Source organism: Panthera pardus, unplaced genomic scaffold (genome assembly GCF_024362965.1).
Source record: "Panthera pardus isolate Hobbes unplaced genomic scaffold, ASM2436296v1 HiC_scaffold_1, whole genome shotgun sequence".
Classification (NCBI taxonomy): Eukaryota; Metazoa; Chordata; class Mammalia; order Carnivora; family Felidae; genus Panthera; species Panthera pardus.
The window spans coordinates 62,344,040-62,360,473 of NW_026526654.1; the positions used below are offsets into that span (position 1 = coordinate 62,344,040).

General features: G+C 42.2%; 1 protein-coding gene across 1 annotated transcript in view; it reads right to left on the reverse strand.

Moving 5' to 3' along the window:
- Positions 1-16,434, reverse strand: part of VWA8 (von Willebrand factor A domain containing 8) — a 363,559-nt gene that overhangs the window by 36,479 nt on the left and 310,646 nt on the right. Inside the window, exons 38-40 of the mRNA XM_053899178.1 lie at positions 10,779-10,887; positions 7,693-7,849; positions 407-515 (exon numbers count right to left, since the gene is read on the reverse strand). Coding sequence (XP_053755153.1) covers positions 407-515; positions 7,693-7,849; positions 10,779-10,887 — 375 coding nt within the window. The remainder of the gene's footprint in view (positions 1-406; positions 516-7,692; positions 7,850-10,778; positions 10,888-16,434) is intronic.

Below are 16,434 nucleotides of genomic sequence, written 5' to 3' on the forward strand. Positions count from 1 at the left end.
TGCCAGGAGACATAGAGAGTGCACAGTCTGGATGATCAGAAATATTCCTCTGTCTATAGTCAACAACAGTGAAATGATTTGTAGGAAAAGAATTCTATCTGTGGATTTCTAGTAGAGGTGGGACGCTCATAGATCTTATATATAGGGGAATCAGGGAGTCTGGGGTCTTCTAGGATTGCTGGTCAAATTATTGCTTCTTGGACAGGATAGGAGAGGTCAAATATTTTCCTTGGAGAACTGACCTAAGAAGGCCAGGGAGTGATCTGCAGTTTTACACAAACATTTTGGCACTGATTACTTTTTTTCTGACTGGTTGATTAGGGTTTAGGTAACTTTTCTCCAGTAGTTTTGGGATGGGCCCAGCTTTGGGCCCAGATTATTTTCTTAGCCCATTATTGGAGATTACCTGTAAATTATCCAGGATGATTCGGAGGGAGCGCACCTGCCGTCGAACAGCACCTGAGAACCTTTCATAGGTTGTGGCATCATATTCACTCATTTGGATCTCCTTTAGCCTGTAATCAGAGGGCGTGAAAAAGACAGTAGCTGAAATCATGTGTATGTGGTCCCTTGCGTCCATTCGTCTTCTGCTAGAACTATAGCAAGGTCCTTGGTATCTGATGTTGCCTTGAAGGAGAAAACTCAAGAAGCAACGTTTCCAGTTAGGAGAGTCTAAGGAAGAAAATGTCTAGTGGTAGGCTGGTAAAAAGTTAACAAGTAGGTTTCTAGAACAAACCAAATCAAACCAAACCAACAAAAAACTCTGATTTATAGTATTTGCTGATTTCTGTGGTGTAGATACTCCCACCATGATCAACTCCAAAATACTAACAGTAAGATCACCAAGCACTGACTTGGAAAAGAATGTGCGCAACTGGCTCTCATAAGCCAGTGAGTCAGCTCTATAGCAAACCACTGCCATATCCCAAAGACGTGTCACGATGTTGGCAGCTGGTCAGTTCATGTGGCAGGTTCCTAGAAGAGCTCCGTGGGTTGCTTTTAGAGACCAAGGACATATATTTGGTTGACCAAGATAACAGTTCAGGCCCAAAGAATGTAACTTAATGTGTTGCTATGTAGAATACAAGAGTTTTCTGCAATTGCTGTGTACTTTTAATAGGATAATTATGTTTTCATATTATTGTGGCTTTGAGGTTCTAACCTGCCAGCACGGTGCTCCTTTTTATTGTTCTTTATCATCAGCTTCCACTGTAGCCCCAGCAGGACATTCACAAATCCTTGAACACACTGTACACCCAGAGCTTGGGCTTCTCCCCCACTGGGAACTTCCTTTCTCTGCCTCTTTGTCTCTATTCCCACTTACTCTTCAAGACTCAACTCAATAAGGACTGCCTCTAGGAAGCCTGCACTGATCCCAGGTCTGTCTTCTGTAGCCTCAGAGCATTTTGGGCTTCCCTCTATCAGAGCATTTACTACTCATGCTATACGTGTCTGCCACCTGTCTCCCCAACTAGGCTCCCTTAGGAGAAGGATTGAGTCTTTCTCATTTTTATATGTGCAGTGCCTACCATGGTACCTAGCACATAATAGGTGCTCAAAATGAAATCAAATGAATGACTGAAATAAAAATAAGACTCAGGATTATTTAAAATGCAGCATCTCAAACTAATCATAAGGAGAAGGTTCCTTCACGGAATGAGGCTCTCTTGGACTTTACAGTGTTGCATTCATAATACGCTAATTTGATCACGTTTCTAGAAATTTCTATAAATGAAAGGGTTCTGATACTAGGACAGGCACTAATGAATGCATGTCTACAAAGCCTAGCAATGGCACAGTCTTCTAAACTGCTCTGCATGTGTGCATGGGCGTGTATACGTGTGTGTAGTGCTGGCAGGTGTGGATCCTGTGTGCACAGCTGAAACTCTTATCTAAAATCTAGATTTGTTATCTCAGGCTGGAACAGAAACCCCAGATGCAAGATGAGAATGAACGGTGTCTCTTCCTCCATGTCAGGCCAAGCACCGGGAAGAATCCAGCCATCATGGGGCAGAGTGTTGGAGGCTTACTAGAATCACATAACGTTAGGGCTACACTGCCAAGGGCAGATCTGCAGTTCCTGCCCAACCACCTGGAGGGGTCAGCTAACACTAACTCAGGTTTCAAGATCCCGCTTGAAGGCCACATCCAATGAGGTCTTGCTTGATCCCTCTGGTAAAACGGATCATTCCTATTCATAAATCTTCTACAGCTATCTACTATGAAACCTCTGCACATTACTGCTTTTACTACATAGGTCTATTTCCCTCTATCATAGTGTCTCTCAAACTTTATTTTCCACAGGAGGAAATATGCTTTACGTTGAGATCCAGTGCACACAAGTATGTATGCACGTGTGTGTATAACTAAACCAAAAATACAATGAAAAACACATTTATTACATGTGATTTACTACATGGATATTTTCTCTTCTATTCCTCTGAGAGAAGAAATAGTCTTATTTTTTCTTTGAATCTCCAGTACCTAGCGCAATGCCTGGCACATGGTAGCACTCAATAAATGCCATCAGACAGCAATTTGAAAGCACTGACTATCAAAAGGTAAATAATAACTGAGTGGTGTTCCCCAAGGTGACATGCCAAGGGGCCTTCTAAATTTAATTTACTTTCTGTTCTGAAGAACAGCTAGGAATACGAGTATAGCACTTGACCTCCTAACAATACCTCTTTATGTTTGCTTTTTGGCAATCTCTTAAACCTCTCTATAAATTTTCATTAGATTAAGTTACGTCTCAAGTCTCAAGGCTGACAGAAGCTGGGCACCATGAATACTGTGGGACATGCAACTTCCCCTCTTTCATACATAGGAAGCTAATACGCTCTGTCCCATAGAAGGGAGATTAATACTTTTCAAAGAAGGGAGGTTAGTACAAAAAAATGTAGATAGCTTGCCCTTAGCAGGGAGAAACCCACACACACACACGCACACACACACGGAAAGGAGTCAGGCAGTTGGTAAGTCACCTTGGGCGGACTGGTCTTTGTAGTGAGATCAGAATCCGCTCCAGTGATAGGGCTACTTCTGGCACGGTCACATTGCACCCCAAAACACATCACATGTTGTTTTAATTATGAAGAAGTCTGGAAATCATATTCCAGGTTGTTTCAGCTTTCAGAAAGATCGCCTACAAGGTGCTCAAAGCTGATAAATTCTGAAAGATGAAGACCGAAGCAGGGAAGGGGAAAGAAAATAGGAAATCTTAGCCTCTGGACCAGATAAGCTTCCTGGTGTTAATACTCTCAAGCCCACAAAACTATCTGGAAATATGTCTTTTTGCTGCTTTAACTGATCAAAACTGCAGGGCACAGCTGCTTCACATCCTAGTAATCTATGTGGACTAACTGCATTTTGTTGGCACGTTATATTTTTAAAGGGTATATTTATTGTTACGTAACAGTCTGGGAATTTTAGTTCTCATTTTACTTTTCTTATAGGTCAGCCTTAAATACTATAATTTTGGATCAGTTATGAGGAAAACAAACATAAGTTGAGATCTATGGTGTGAGGCTGATGAGTTTTACAAATGGTAGTAGGTACATTCCACAGCCGGCACCCACCTTAAATACTCTTTTAGGCACGTGAAATACCTCACCATCGATTTCATTCAGGTTTTGTTGCTTTAATGTTTCTGTTCTGCCTTCTGCATGTCTTATGCTTGTCTTCCTGAATGAATCTTTTTTTTTTTTTTAAAGAAAAAAGTTCTTAAATTCCAGTTAATTTACAGCATAATATTAGTTTCAGTGTACAATATCAATCAATTCTTGATGCATAGGAACAGGTATTGAACTGGAATCCAGATACAAATGAATGCTAACTAGAGGCTATGTTGATGATGTCAAGAACCTATCAGGAGTATTAGGCTCTTCAAGGTAATATGGGGGACCTCTAGGCTGATGGATGGGTCTGGCTTTCAGTCTGGTTTTAGCCAGTTTCTTCTTTTTTTTTAAGTTTTAATTTTAATTCCAATTACTTAACATACAGTGTTATATTAGCTATAGCTGTACAATATAGTGATTCCACACTTCCACACATCACCCTGTGCTCATCACAAGTGCACTCCTTAATCCCCACCACCTATTTAACCCATTGCCCCACTCCATCTAGTTTTAGCCAGTTTCTGAATTAAGTATCAGCCCGTCTTTGAATAAAGCATTATTTGTGCATATTATTTATTCCACAAGTGTACGAGTGTTTGCCATGCACTAGGTTTGGGGTATAGGTACTGGGGATATATTACAGAACACAATACTCTGCCTTCAAGGAACTTAAAGCCAGTGGAGGAGAAATCAACTTTTCATATAAATAATAATATAAAGGGAAAGAGGAATAAGAACTATGGAGAAAAGGTCCAGGGTATATAAAAGCATAAATGGAGGGACCTGACCTCATTCCACATATGCCTAGCATTGCAAAATAGCTTTAAAACAGACTATTTGATGATAGTAAAGAATTATTACGTTTTCTTTCTTTTCTTTTTTTTTTTTGAGAGAGTGCATGCATGTGAGCAGAGGAGGGGCAGAGGGGGAGAGAGAGAGAGAGAGAGAGAGAGAGAGAGAGAGAGAGAGAGAGAGAGAGAGAGAGAGAGAGACTCTTAAGCAGACTCTATGCCCCGCAAGGAGCCCAACGTGGCGGCTTGATCTCATGACCCTGGGATTATGACCTTAGCTGAAATCAAGAGTCAATTGCTCAACTAACTGAGCCACACAGGCGCCCCAAGAATTATTACTTTTTAAAGACACGATAATTGTATTGTGTGTTTTTATTTTTATTTTTTAAAAATCCTTATCTTTCAGAGATACACTCTGAAATATTTACAATGAAAGGATAGGACATCTTGGATTAGCTTCAAAACAAACCAAGGGTGGGGACTAGGAGTGGAGCCAGATTTTTCTTCTTGAAGTTGGGAGAACAGGTACTTAGGGTTCTTAAAGTTTTCTCTCCACTTTTGTTTATGTTTGAGAAGTTTCATACTAAAAAGCGAAAGAAAATCTTTAGCGGGACTAACCTGGATACTCACCAAATAGGAGTATTTACTCCATGAAAGCAGAAAGCACCCTCTTTCCTGTGTTTGCTATGCCCTGTCTTTCTCAGGATCTTCATGTGTTTTTATTTCTTCCTCTCCTTTCTCGTACTCTTGTCCACCTCTCGTCTTTCAACCACCTTAAGGATTTCTCTTTTACATGGACTAGATTCTTCTCTGCAGTAATGAGTAGACGTGTATGGTTTTCTCACTCTCTTCCCCATTTCATCTCTTTCCTCTCTTGTAGCTACTACATTTAGTTGCCTTATTATCACAGATGCTTCTTTCCCCTTCCTGTCAGCAGTGGTTAACAGAACCAGGTTCCTTCTCCCTATTACAGAGATTAGAGAAGGGGTTGTATACTTGTGCCCAAGCACTACTGAAAGGTCTTTCTGCCTCCTCCCATGAACTATGTGTGTGTCAAAGTAATCTATTTGTCCACTTAGGCAAAACTTGAGACGGGATAATTACTTATGAGGCTCTGAGGATAGCAACAATAGGAACTTATTAGTCGATGCATACCTAATGTGGTTTTGGTTCCTAATGTGGTTTTGGTTCTTTTCCTAATGGATGTTTTATTGTTTGTATGAAATGTAGAGCAGTATTTGAATCCCAGCAAGATTTTCCATGTAGCATTCCTACCACTTTTTTTTTTTTAAGAAGTTTAAACTGCTCTCATTTCCTTTTTTTTTTTTTTTTTTTTTAAAGTTCATTCATTTTGAGAGAGACAGGGAGAGTATAAGTCGGGGAGGGGCAGAGAGGAAGAATCCCAAGCAGGCTCCTCTCTGCTACCAGCACAGAGCCTGATTTGGGGCTTAATCCCATGAACCGTAGGATCGTGACCAGAACTGAGATCAACATCTAACATAGTTATCTGTCCCCCATAACTTTTTTGAGAGGAAGAGAGAAGAAAGTCCCCCATCCCAGAAGAGCAAAGTCAGGCCCGGTGAGGATAAATAACCTGCTCCAGGCCTCCAGAGATGGCAGCAGAACAGCTGCGAGGAATACTTTGCCTTGTTTGACCTCCTGGGTATATGAGGGTCCTACTGCTGGCAGGGTTTCCTGAGGGTGCGGCCGGAGGGGCCTGCGTTTCTGTCCCTATTGTTCTGTCCTGTTTACTTGCAGGATGTGTAAGCACAGCATGTAACGTAGTACCAGATGTTCTACGTGGGAGGAATTTCATTACTCACATACACTTGAGGGTGCTTTCTTCCGACTGTACCCAGCCCTTTCAGTGAGCACAACAATGTAAACCAGCCTCCCGAACCACTACCAATTCCCTCAAACATGAAGGAGACATTGCGGGTCCTTTGGTATTTTTTGCTTTTAGACATGTGGATGCCTAGTGAAAGCATCATGTGGATTCTTATTTTTTAGATGGTTCCAATCAAAGTGGCCCAGAATGGTTCTGGATCGTGTAAAAGCCACAGGCTCGTTGGCCTGGATTTCAAGGCCTCTGCCCTTTGAGAGGGACTCCACATTCAACCTCATTCCCCTCCACCCCAGCTGGTACCCCGTTATGCTGGGTAGATAAGCTGGCTCTCTCTGCCATAGACACTATGTTCATTCTACTCTGGTGTTATCCCTTCCTGGAAGAGCCAAATCCTGGCTGAGCTCAGGCCCCACCTCACCGACCTCACCCTTCTCCGTACTGGCAGGGGGCACAGCTCTGTACTACGTGACTGCAGCCTTAACTTCCGGAGTGTATGTGGGCATGAGTGTGCAAGTTTGAGTGTGTGTGTGTGTGTGTGTTTACTAGTCCTATCCCCACATCTACAAGATTCCCGAGGGCAGGAAGGCACTATCGACTATCACGTAGAGTTTTCTAAATTCCCTATGGGGCCTAGGAACAGAACAGATGTGGATAGAGTGATTTGAACTTTAATTTTTCTTCAGAGCAGTATCTTTTTTAAAAATTTTTTAATATTTATTTATTATTTTATTTTATTTTTTTAATTTTTTAAAATGTTTATTTATTTTTGAGACAGAGAGAGACAGAGCATGAATGGGGGAGGGTCAGAGAGAGAGGGAGACACAGAATCTGAAACAGGCTCCAGGCTCTGAGCGGTCAGCACAGAGCTCAACGCAGGGCTCGAACTCAGGGACCACGAGATCATGACCCGAGCCGAAGTCGGACGCTTAACTGACTGAGCCACCCAGGCGCCCCATAACGTTTATTTATTATTGAGAGACAGAGAGAAACAGAGCATAAACATGGGAGGGACAGAGAGAGGAGGAAACACTGAATCTGAAGCAGGCTCCAGGCTCTGAGCTATCAGCAGAGAGCCTGACACGGGGCTCAAATGCATTAACTAAGAGATCATGACCTGAGCTGAAGTTGGACGCTTAACCCACTGAGCCACCCAGGCGCCCCTCTTCAGAGCAGTATCTTTGGTTTGACTTTCCAATGTGCTCAATTCCTTTTCCTACACAATTGTACGTAATGAATACATTTAACATATTCACATCAAGCAAAAAGAACAAGGGAGTATGTTCATTTGGCCTCTGCCGGGAGGCAGGCGTGGGGGTGTCCGTTTGTGGTCGCCGCTGCTGCATGAGGTGGAAAATCATGGGACGCGGGATCTACTCGGGGACCGCCGCCACACCACACCCCAGCAGCCGCCCTGCTCTCACTGCAGCGGCCCACTCACCGCTGCTGAAAGGCCTTCTGGCCCATCTCTCTGGCGGCTCTCTTCACCTCCTCGGGAACCGCGTCTTTCTCGGCCTCAGACACCTGGTACACCGCATGGCCCGCGTCCAGCCGGTAAGGACCTCCTTTGCCGCCCAGGCCTGCGGTGTCTCTTCCCCCTGGAAGGAAACCATGAAAGTCCAGGTGACAAGACTGATGGACCACAAGACAAAAGTCAGATCGTACCTTTAAAGCAGTCCTGTGAAGCATATGAATGGCACCCACTTAGTGATTAAATGTTCAAATGAGTTGTCTCCTGGAAACAAAGAGTTTCCCCCTGTTTAGGGTGCCTTTTGTCTTCTCTGTCCAGCCAAAGTTTACCCATATTTCAAGACATCTCGTCCGATGACCACCTCACAGGGATCACTCCTGGCCACTATTTGTTACCCTTTAATATTTATTTTTTCTTTTCTCACCAACTGTTAATGATGGGTGGGATTATATCTTACATAATTTTAAATCTTTGCACCTACAAGAGTGGCTTGGGCACCATAGATAACTTGGTATGTATTTGTCAACTAAATGAGCACCGCTCCTTGTCCCTTGCACGTTACCTTACTTTTCCTTAAAATAAGAGAAAGACAGCCAGGATATAGATCCAGTCAGCTTTAGACACTGTCAGCGGCAGGACAGCTTTCCAATATAAACCCAAGTCTGCATGCTTGTAAGTGTGTGTTATGTAATATTACAGAAACTGTTTGTGTTGTAAATATAAATTAAATGCCTAGAGGACCAGGTAGATAATACTATAAAAACTGGTGACGCCTTTGGCTAGCTAGAGCAAACTTGCCTTGTCTAAATACATTCAAATTCAAGTTATTTAAAATATCGTGTTGGTCCTCAAAATACATGTATTGGCTAGATTCGGCCTCTGGGCTACCTCTGTTTTATAATGATGAAAATACTAGTAATCAGTTTCTTTTGTTCACTCACACATAACTTGGGCACTCAGAAGAGAATTCAATATTGGGAGGGGCAGTGCAGTATCGCATCGTGTCGTATCGTATACCCGTATTATATAATACAACACTGTACAGTTAAGCGGACAGGCTGAATTTGAATCCTGGCTCCAATGCACTAGTCATGTGTCCTTGAAGGAAGTCCCTTAACTTCTCTGTGTCTCAGTCTCTTCATCTGTAAAATGGAGATACTAATACTACTTAACTTCTTGGGATTTTCATGAAGCTAAAATGCTTAGAACAGTATCTGGTGGAAAATATAGAAGTGGTTGCTCTTACTATTATTAATTAGACAACCTCTCATCACATAGAATGAGGTCATTTCTAAGTTTCACAAAGTGGAAATTTTGAAAGCTTTTAGGCTTTTGTTAAATTATGTTACATTGACCTTTTCCCCCTCGGAGCCTTAACTGGTATAATAAACTAAAAGTAAGAACTCAGCATGTACTGCTTCCCTGACCAAAGTCCAGGTAGGTCATTTCCTTTTGGAAGCACCATGACAACAGCCTATTAATTACAGTATGTTTACCCTTTGATTTGAGAATATCTGACTTCATTTTTATTTGGAAACTGATGGTGGAAAATTTCTTCTTAGATGGTGTGATTGCTGGTTCTCACTCAGCGACAGCCTGTAGGCAGAGGGGACCAGTAACTGGACAATGACGATGAGCTACAGAGGTAGAAAAGCTATCTCTGTGACCTGACTCCCTTCCTACAGGTTCTCCTTAGGCATGGGTGGATCATGATTAGAGCTTAACACCTCCTAGGTGCTGAGATGACAACCATTCAGAGGCTGGTGTGAGTAGTCAGCATGAGTCACAGGGGCCCTCAGGGAAGTCCCATGGGGGTGGAGAGGGCAACAGGGGGGAGCTCTTCATGACCTCTACTTCTGAGAGCCTTTAACTTGTATGACTTAAATGAAAACACTGGTCAGAGGTTCTAGACTTCAAGGCATCATCTTGAAGCTAATCTCAGGCAACTTAAATCAGCTCCTAAGGTATGGGGAGAACAAGAAAGGCAGGGGCTCAGATGATGAAAGAGGGATCAGGTGATTTGGGTCAGGACTCTGTTCAATGTGATTAACAAGCAAGACCCTCAGCTCCAGAGTAGTCCACTGCTGGGAAATGTACGTCGGGCCAGCTCATTTCACAACGCATTCCACATGGATTAAATCGTGCTGCGTTGACACTGATTTCGAGATCAAAGGACATTTCTAAAAATACCCTTTCTTTAAAGCTGATGCTTGATGAATAAACAGAACAGGCAAGAAGTCTGCGGGCCTATTTGATAGCACATTGTTTCAGCACAGAAACCCATTTCCTCCCGAGGCTGTCAAGGCCAAGAGGCACACACCATCCTTCGGGAAGGAGAAGCATGGAGCTCGTGCCAACACGAGACAGAGATAAGATCAGACGGTGCACACACAGTCTGGCCCTATTCCTGAGGCCCAGCAGATGTGTGTGTCCAGCTGCCGCAGAGGAAAGAGGAAGGCAGCAGTCATGGGAACAATGCTCTCATCAGGCAGCCAAGAGGAAGGAACGGACCACGGCCATCAGTTCAAACTGCAGCCGACTCTCTTATCTCAAAATCCTGCATCCTCAACACACTCACTTCTGAGATGTGGAAGGCGAGGACCACTTCTTTTCCAAGTCAGCTGGTCAAGAAAGAATTTACTATAGATTGCTGGCATGATCCCAAGGGCATGGAATTTAGAAGGGGTTAACATTTTTAATGAATACATTCTTCAGACCAGGGCTTGTGCGCAGCACTTTACAATCGTGATTTCATTCAATCCTCACCACAACCTGGTAAGGCAGGTAGTATTTTCCAATTTACTGATGAAGCCACCCTGGGAGGGTCAGAATGGTCTCCCGTCACAAGGTGGCAGCATCTGTGGGGCTCCAAAGGCTAGAGCTTTGTCACGTGTTGATGTCACACTGGGACTCAGGGCAAAAGCACAGTCCCGCTGACCAACGGGGGAGGCAGAGAAAGGAAGAGGTCCCTGCGCCTTCTCAGGGGTGGTGTGCATTCTACCTGGGCTTGTGAGGTTTTGGGAAGCTCGACCCAGGAGGATGCGGGTGCTACCAACCTGTTCCACCAGCCCAAGTGTTCCCGCCCACGTGGGGCATGTTGTCTGGGTCCTCCTTCCCGTGTTTGGGGGAACTCACGTCTTCACCACTATCTCTGTTGATTGTTATCTACAAACGGAGAATTGAGACATTATCACTATCTCATGAGCAACCCCAGAGACTGCAGGACAGAAAGAAGAATAACCTCAGGCAACAGGACACAATAGATGCTGTTTAGAGTTTGGCAAACAACTTCATCAGATTTCACATCCATTCAGTTGGCAAGGAGACATTTGATTTAAAAAAAAAATTCTTTGAAAAAGCAAAAAAAGAAAAGAAACTGGGCTGAGTTATAGCTTCAGAATTCTCTTGGGGCAGCACGTGCCTCGAGCAACCACACCAGGAACAACAAACACCTTCGAGAAGCAGGGAAAGTGGATCTCACCAGAGACTGACACTCTCTGGACGGTTTAAAAGGATCACTGCCCAGCTGTTCCAGCTGAGTCTCAGCAGATACACATTTACCTATTTAATTTTCAAAGACATTCGATCCTTTTGAGAAATACTTTGTATAACACATGTGGAAAACAAAAATAGCAAATGTGTCTGTGTGTGCTGCAGTGGTATATTAAAGTTATACACACAGAAACTAAAAACTGCTTACTTATTTTCTGGACCCTCTCTAATTTATTATGGTACTTTGTAGCTTTCCTAATTCACCTTTATTTTAATACAGGATTTACTATTCCTGCAATGGCAAACAGAATAAGCTGCACTTTAGCCCTCTTCCATGATAGCCTGTGACTCACTGGTCCCTAATTTCACTCAGCACAGATTCAGCAAAAGGGCTGATAATCACCCAAGAATTCCAGTCGTACTAAGTTCATTCAGTGGATACCGTTCCACAATAAAAAGAACTCAAAGCAGTCACACTTCATGAATCCTATGAGTCTGCTGTTAAATGTAATGGTTTTCAGGGCAGACCAAATCAAATATGCATTTGTTTGTTCAAAAAGTCTTCTGGAAGATGTTCTGGCAGGACATCGTACGAAGTAGAAAGCCATGAAGAATTGGTCACTGCTCTCTAATTGCTGAGGGTAGAGCAGGGTGGGGCTTGCACCTGGACCAGAAGCATGATGCCAGATCAGTCTTTAGAGCTGATCCATTCCTTGTCAGTGCCTGGACTTTCATTCTAGATGTTGGATTAATGAAGGTAGGTGGGTAATATAGAGTCTTTGCAAGTAAAATGGCTATTAAGAATGAATTCAACATAACTTCCCTTGTCTATGTCCAGACTAGTTAATTTCAAATGTTAGACCATCGTAAAGAGATTTCTGCCAATAGCTTTGGCAGCATTAACAGGGTTTTGGCCACAATTTTAGCATACTTTAAGAAAATTCAGCAGCCGGGACAAGACAATTGATATGAATTCCACACACACAATCATGCTCTAAAAATGGGGGAAAGTAAATATTTTCTCCTTTTTAAAATTAAACTATGCAGAAAAGCTAGAAACATTCAGAGAACAAATAAACATTTAAAAAACTTTCCCAGAACTTGTCACCACCTTCTAACTTATCCAGAGGTAATATAAGAGATAAACAGTAGATTAAAATACTTACGAACTGTAAGAATTCTAGACCAGCGCTAATCAATAAAATTTTCTATGTTGATAGAAATGTTTACCGCTGTAGTGTGTAATATGGTAGCTAGTAGCCCAATGTGGCCACTGAGTACTTGAGGACCTGACGTTTACATTTTATTTAGTTAACTAAAAATTAAATTTAAATAGCCACATGTGGCTAGCGGCTTTTTCACTGGACAGCACAGCACAAGGACAAGCTTGCCTCAGCCCAGCAGATACTGTTTGGAGCACTTTGGAGCATTCTGTAGACGTTCTCCATGAGAAATGAGAAAAACAAGGAACATTTAAAAACTGGGATAGTGTTTTATTCTGTTTTGAATTTAAGAAATCTATATAAAAGCTGTAACTAGCTGAGCCTGGGTGGCTCAGTTGGTTAAGTGTCTGACTTCAGCTCAGGTCATGATCTCACAGTCTGTGAGTTCGAGCCCCACATCAGGCTCTGTGCTGACAGCTCAGAGCCTGGAGCCTGCTTCAGATTCTGTGTTTCCTTCTCTCTCTGCCCCTCCCCCCGCTTGCACTCTGTCTCTCTCTCAAAATAAAATAAAGACATTAAAAAATATTTTTAAACCTATAACTATAGTCTAACAGGTTTTTTTTTAAAAACAAATACAATGGAACTTACATATTATTATTACTATAATAATAATAATATAAACTTTTTAAAAGATGCTTTGATTACAATATTATCACTGCTCAAAACAAATTGTGGACTGGTTCTGGAAGGATCTACAGAGTCCATGACAGATTCTTCTTTAATATCTTTAATGGTGGAAAATATGTATTAAAACTAGGTTTGATTTTTAATAAACAGTAAAAGGAGACTTGGAGTTGATTTCTGGTATAAACTATTTTCTAACTTGCTATGTACCTGTTGGCAAGTCAATTGACTTCTCTGGCCCTCAACTTTCTCATCAGAACTAAGGGAGTTGAACTCAATGATTTCTGCCATTTTGCCTAGTGTTGAGATGCTCTGATTTCAGTGATTCCAAACCTTGTAAATAAGGTGATCAATCTGTGGCTTTAGTCAAAACAAGGTACACTTACACAATGATGAGACTAGTTTGCTTATAAGAGTTGTGAGTCTTCTTTAGGCCAATTCTAAAAGATGAAGTTCCAAAAATGGTCTCAGCAATGACAGCATTATTGGAAAAATTGTTCTGAATATCATTCTTCACTTTAGGTGTGTGTGTGTGTGTGTGTGTGTGCGCGCGCGCATGTGTATTCAGGTATGTTGTTTAAAAATAAAAAAAATTCAGGGGCGCCTGGGTGATTCAGTCAGTTAAGCGTCCGACTTCAGCTCAGGTCACGATGTCACAGTTTGTGAGTTCGAGCCCTGCATCGGGCTCTGTGCTGACAGCTCAGAGCCTGGAGCCTGCTTCGAATTCTGTGTCTCTTTCTCTCCCTGCCCCTCCCCCACTTGTGCTCTGTTTATCAAAAATAAATGAATGTAAAAAAAAATTCAATAAAAAATTTCAGAAGAGAAAAAGAAAGCAAATTCCTATGTGTCTAGTAACTTTAACAAAAATTAGTTATCTTCATTAGATATTTCCTACAATCCAGATATTCTAGTGTAAGAGAATAGTCTTTAATTTTTTTTATTATTTTCTTTTATTTGAGAGAGAGTGCAAGTGGGGAAGGAAGTAGAGGGAGAGAGAGAGAAACTTAAGCAGGTTCCATGCTCAGCATGGAGCCTGATGTGGGGTTCGATCCCACAACCTGGGATCATGACCTGAGCCAAAAGCAAGAGTCTGATGCTCAACCAACTGAGCCTTGAGAACAGTCTTTTAAGAACAAATACTAAAAATGATGGCACAAGATAAAAGGAAAAGCCCTGCAAATTGTCCCTCTGTGACCTCCGAAATCATGCTCTTGGAGTTGCAAAGACACTCAATCAAAATGGGCCATCATGGAGGCAGAAAATTGGCTATGAAATTCCCGGGGAGAAAGGAACTGGTATGTTCTTTGCCGCCTGTGTCTTCCCAGGCCATCTGCTGGGAAAGGGAGATGGCCTTGCGTACATTGCTAAGAAGACAGCCATACACCAATCCCAAGTGGGAGTCTAGAGATGCTTCAAAATCGACAAATTCTTAACAATAATTATCAGCCCAAACGTGATTTATTCCAGAGAAATACATACCACAAAATTCCAGGACACTTGCTTAAAAAAAAAAAGGCATTTTGGGAAGTTTATCTAATTTTGTGTCACTTTATGAATGCTATTAGACTCACAGGAATATATTTCTCTAGCATATCTGCCAAGGGGTTTTCAAAGGCATTTTAGGGCATCTCTTACATGAATTGACAATGATTCATAATAAGTACAAGGCAGGAAGTCTAGGTCAGTCCAACCCAGGACAGAAACTGAAACAGATACTTGGGAAGGCCTATCATTTGAGGACGCTTGTCTCCTGGGGACAGACATGTGTCATGGAGCCACTGGTCATTCTGAAAGTTGATAAGCTACTGAATACTTTGAAGTTTGTGTTGAGGATTTGGAATACATTTCCTATGAGGGATGGTTTCACCTAGAAAGAGCTCAAGTAAATCATTCCAATTACTGAAATAGACATTACTATATTCATTAAATGGATCAAAATTTCCCCCAAACCACAAATATCATGGCCCCTTACAGCTTTTGATGCAAACTGATGCATGTGCCAAGACCTCTGATGTGTTTCTCACGGCTGACACAATCTACTTCCGTTTAGGGAAGTGTGCTGTAATGCTAAAAGCTGTAATCCTACGAGTCCTCTTACATATGAATTAGATTGGAAAAAAACCATGAATCTTGTAACATATAACTCATAAAAATGTTCCAGAGTAAAGCAACCCAAAGTCAGAGCAGGAAAGGGACATGACTCACTAAAACCTTGTAATTCTGGGCAAGGCTCATATATTTTAGGCTCCTCCTCAAGTTCAGGATTTTTAAAAACCATCAGTAAAATGATATAAATAGTCAGATTATAATGCTGGAAGAAGAGTTAGCCCTTGGAGGTATGACTGGCCACCATAGCTGATTCTCATTTTCCAGCGGGAGACTAGGTGGGGCACAGCAGATATTTTTAGCTGCCTGCCCAACACCCATCCACTCCCTCTTTCTTCTTTTTAAACGGGAGTCAGATGAATCATTGTTGACTGGGATTAAACATAGCATTCCCTTTTGCCAGTGCCTGGTTTAGGGAAAGGCATGAGACCTGAGATGGAAGAGAAAGTCTATCAGGAGGTTTCTGGGAAAGATCTTCCTCCCAGGTAAAAGGAGAGCTCTCTCGCTGCCCCGGATGCACTGCCCTTCTCTGCCCTGGAACACGCACACACTTGCTGCCTTGGGAAACAGAGTCAGGATGTGATGCCCAGAGCTGCAGCCTACATCTGATAAACCATGTGGAAATAAGTCGAAAGTGGCAGACGGAGGGATGGAGGAGCTAATGTCCCCAAATGGCACTGTTGAGCTGCTGAACCAGCCCGGAGTCATGTAACTCTGGTCTTCCACATAAGCAAATCATAAATGTCCTTATGGTTTAAGCTACTGTCAGTTGGGTTTTCTGCTACTTGGAGTCAATTGCACGCACATTAATAAATTCATATGTTGAAGGATGAATGACGGGCAGCAGGGCGGAAGCTATTGTCCTGACCTTTTGGAGGATGTCCTATTTCTAACAAGAAGACATTATTTGCATTCTTGCAAAGAATCAAAATTGTCAAAATTGTCATAATAATATCAGCACAGAAATCCTACTTAATATAGTTGCCTACAATTTTCTTGATTGATTCACAGGCAACTGAATGAATGGATTTATTCATTCTCTTATGCCAACATTTCTGGGTATGTTTATGGTACATCTGCTATTTACTGGGACACAGAGGTACATGAAACAGGATCTTTGCTTCTAGAAGGATACTTATAAAGGGCAACAAAGTCACAGCACAGGGTGATACAGGCCATAATAAGGCACTGAGCATACTAGCCTAAAACGTATTACTGTCTGAGGTTATTCTTACAGATTAGAAATTGCCCTGATAGACACAACGAT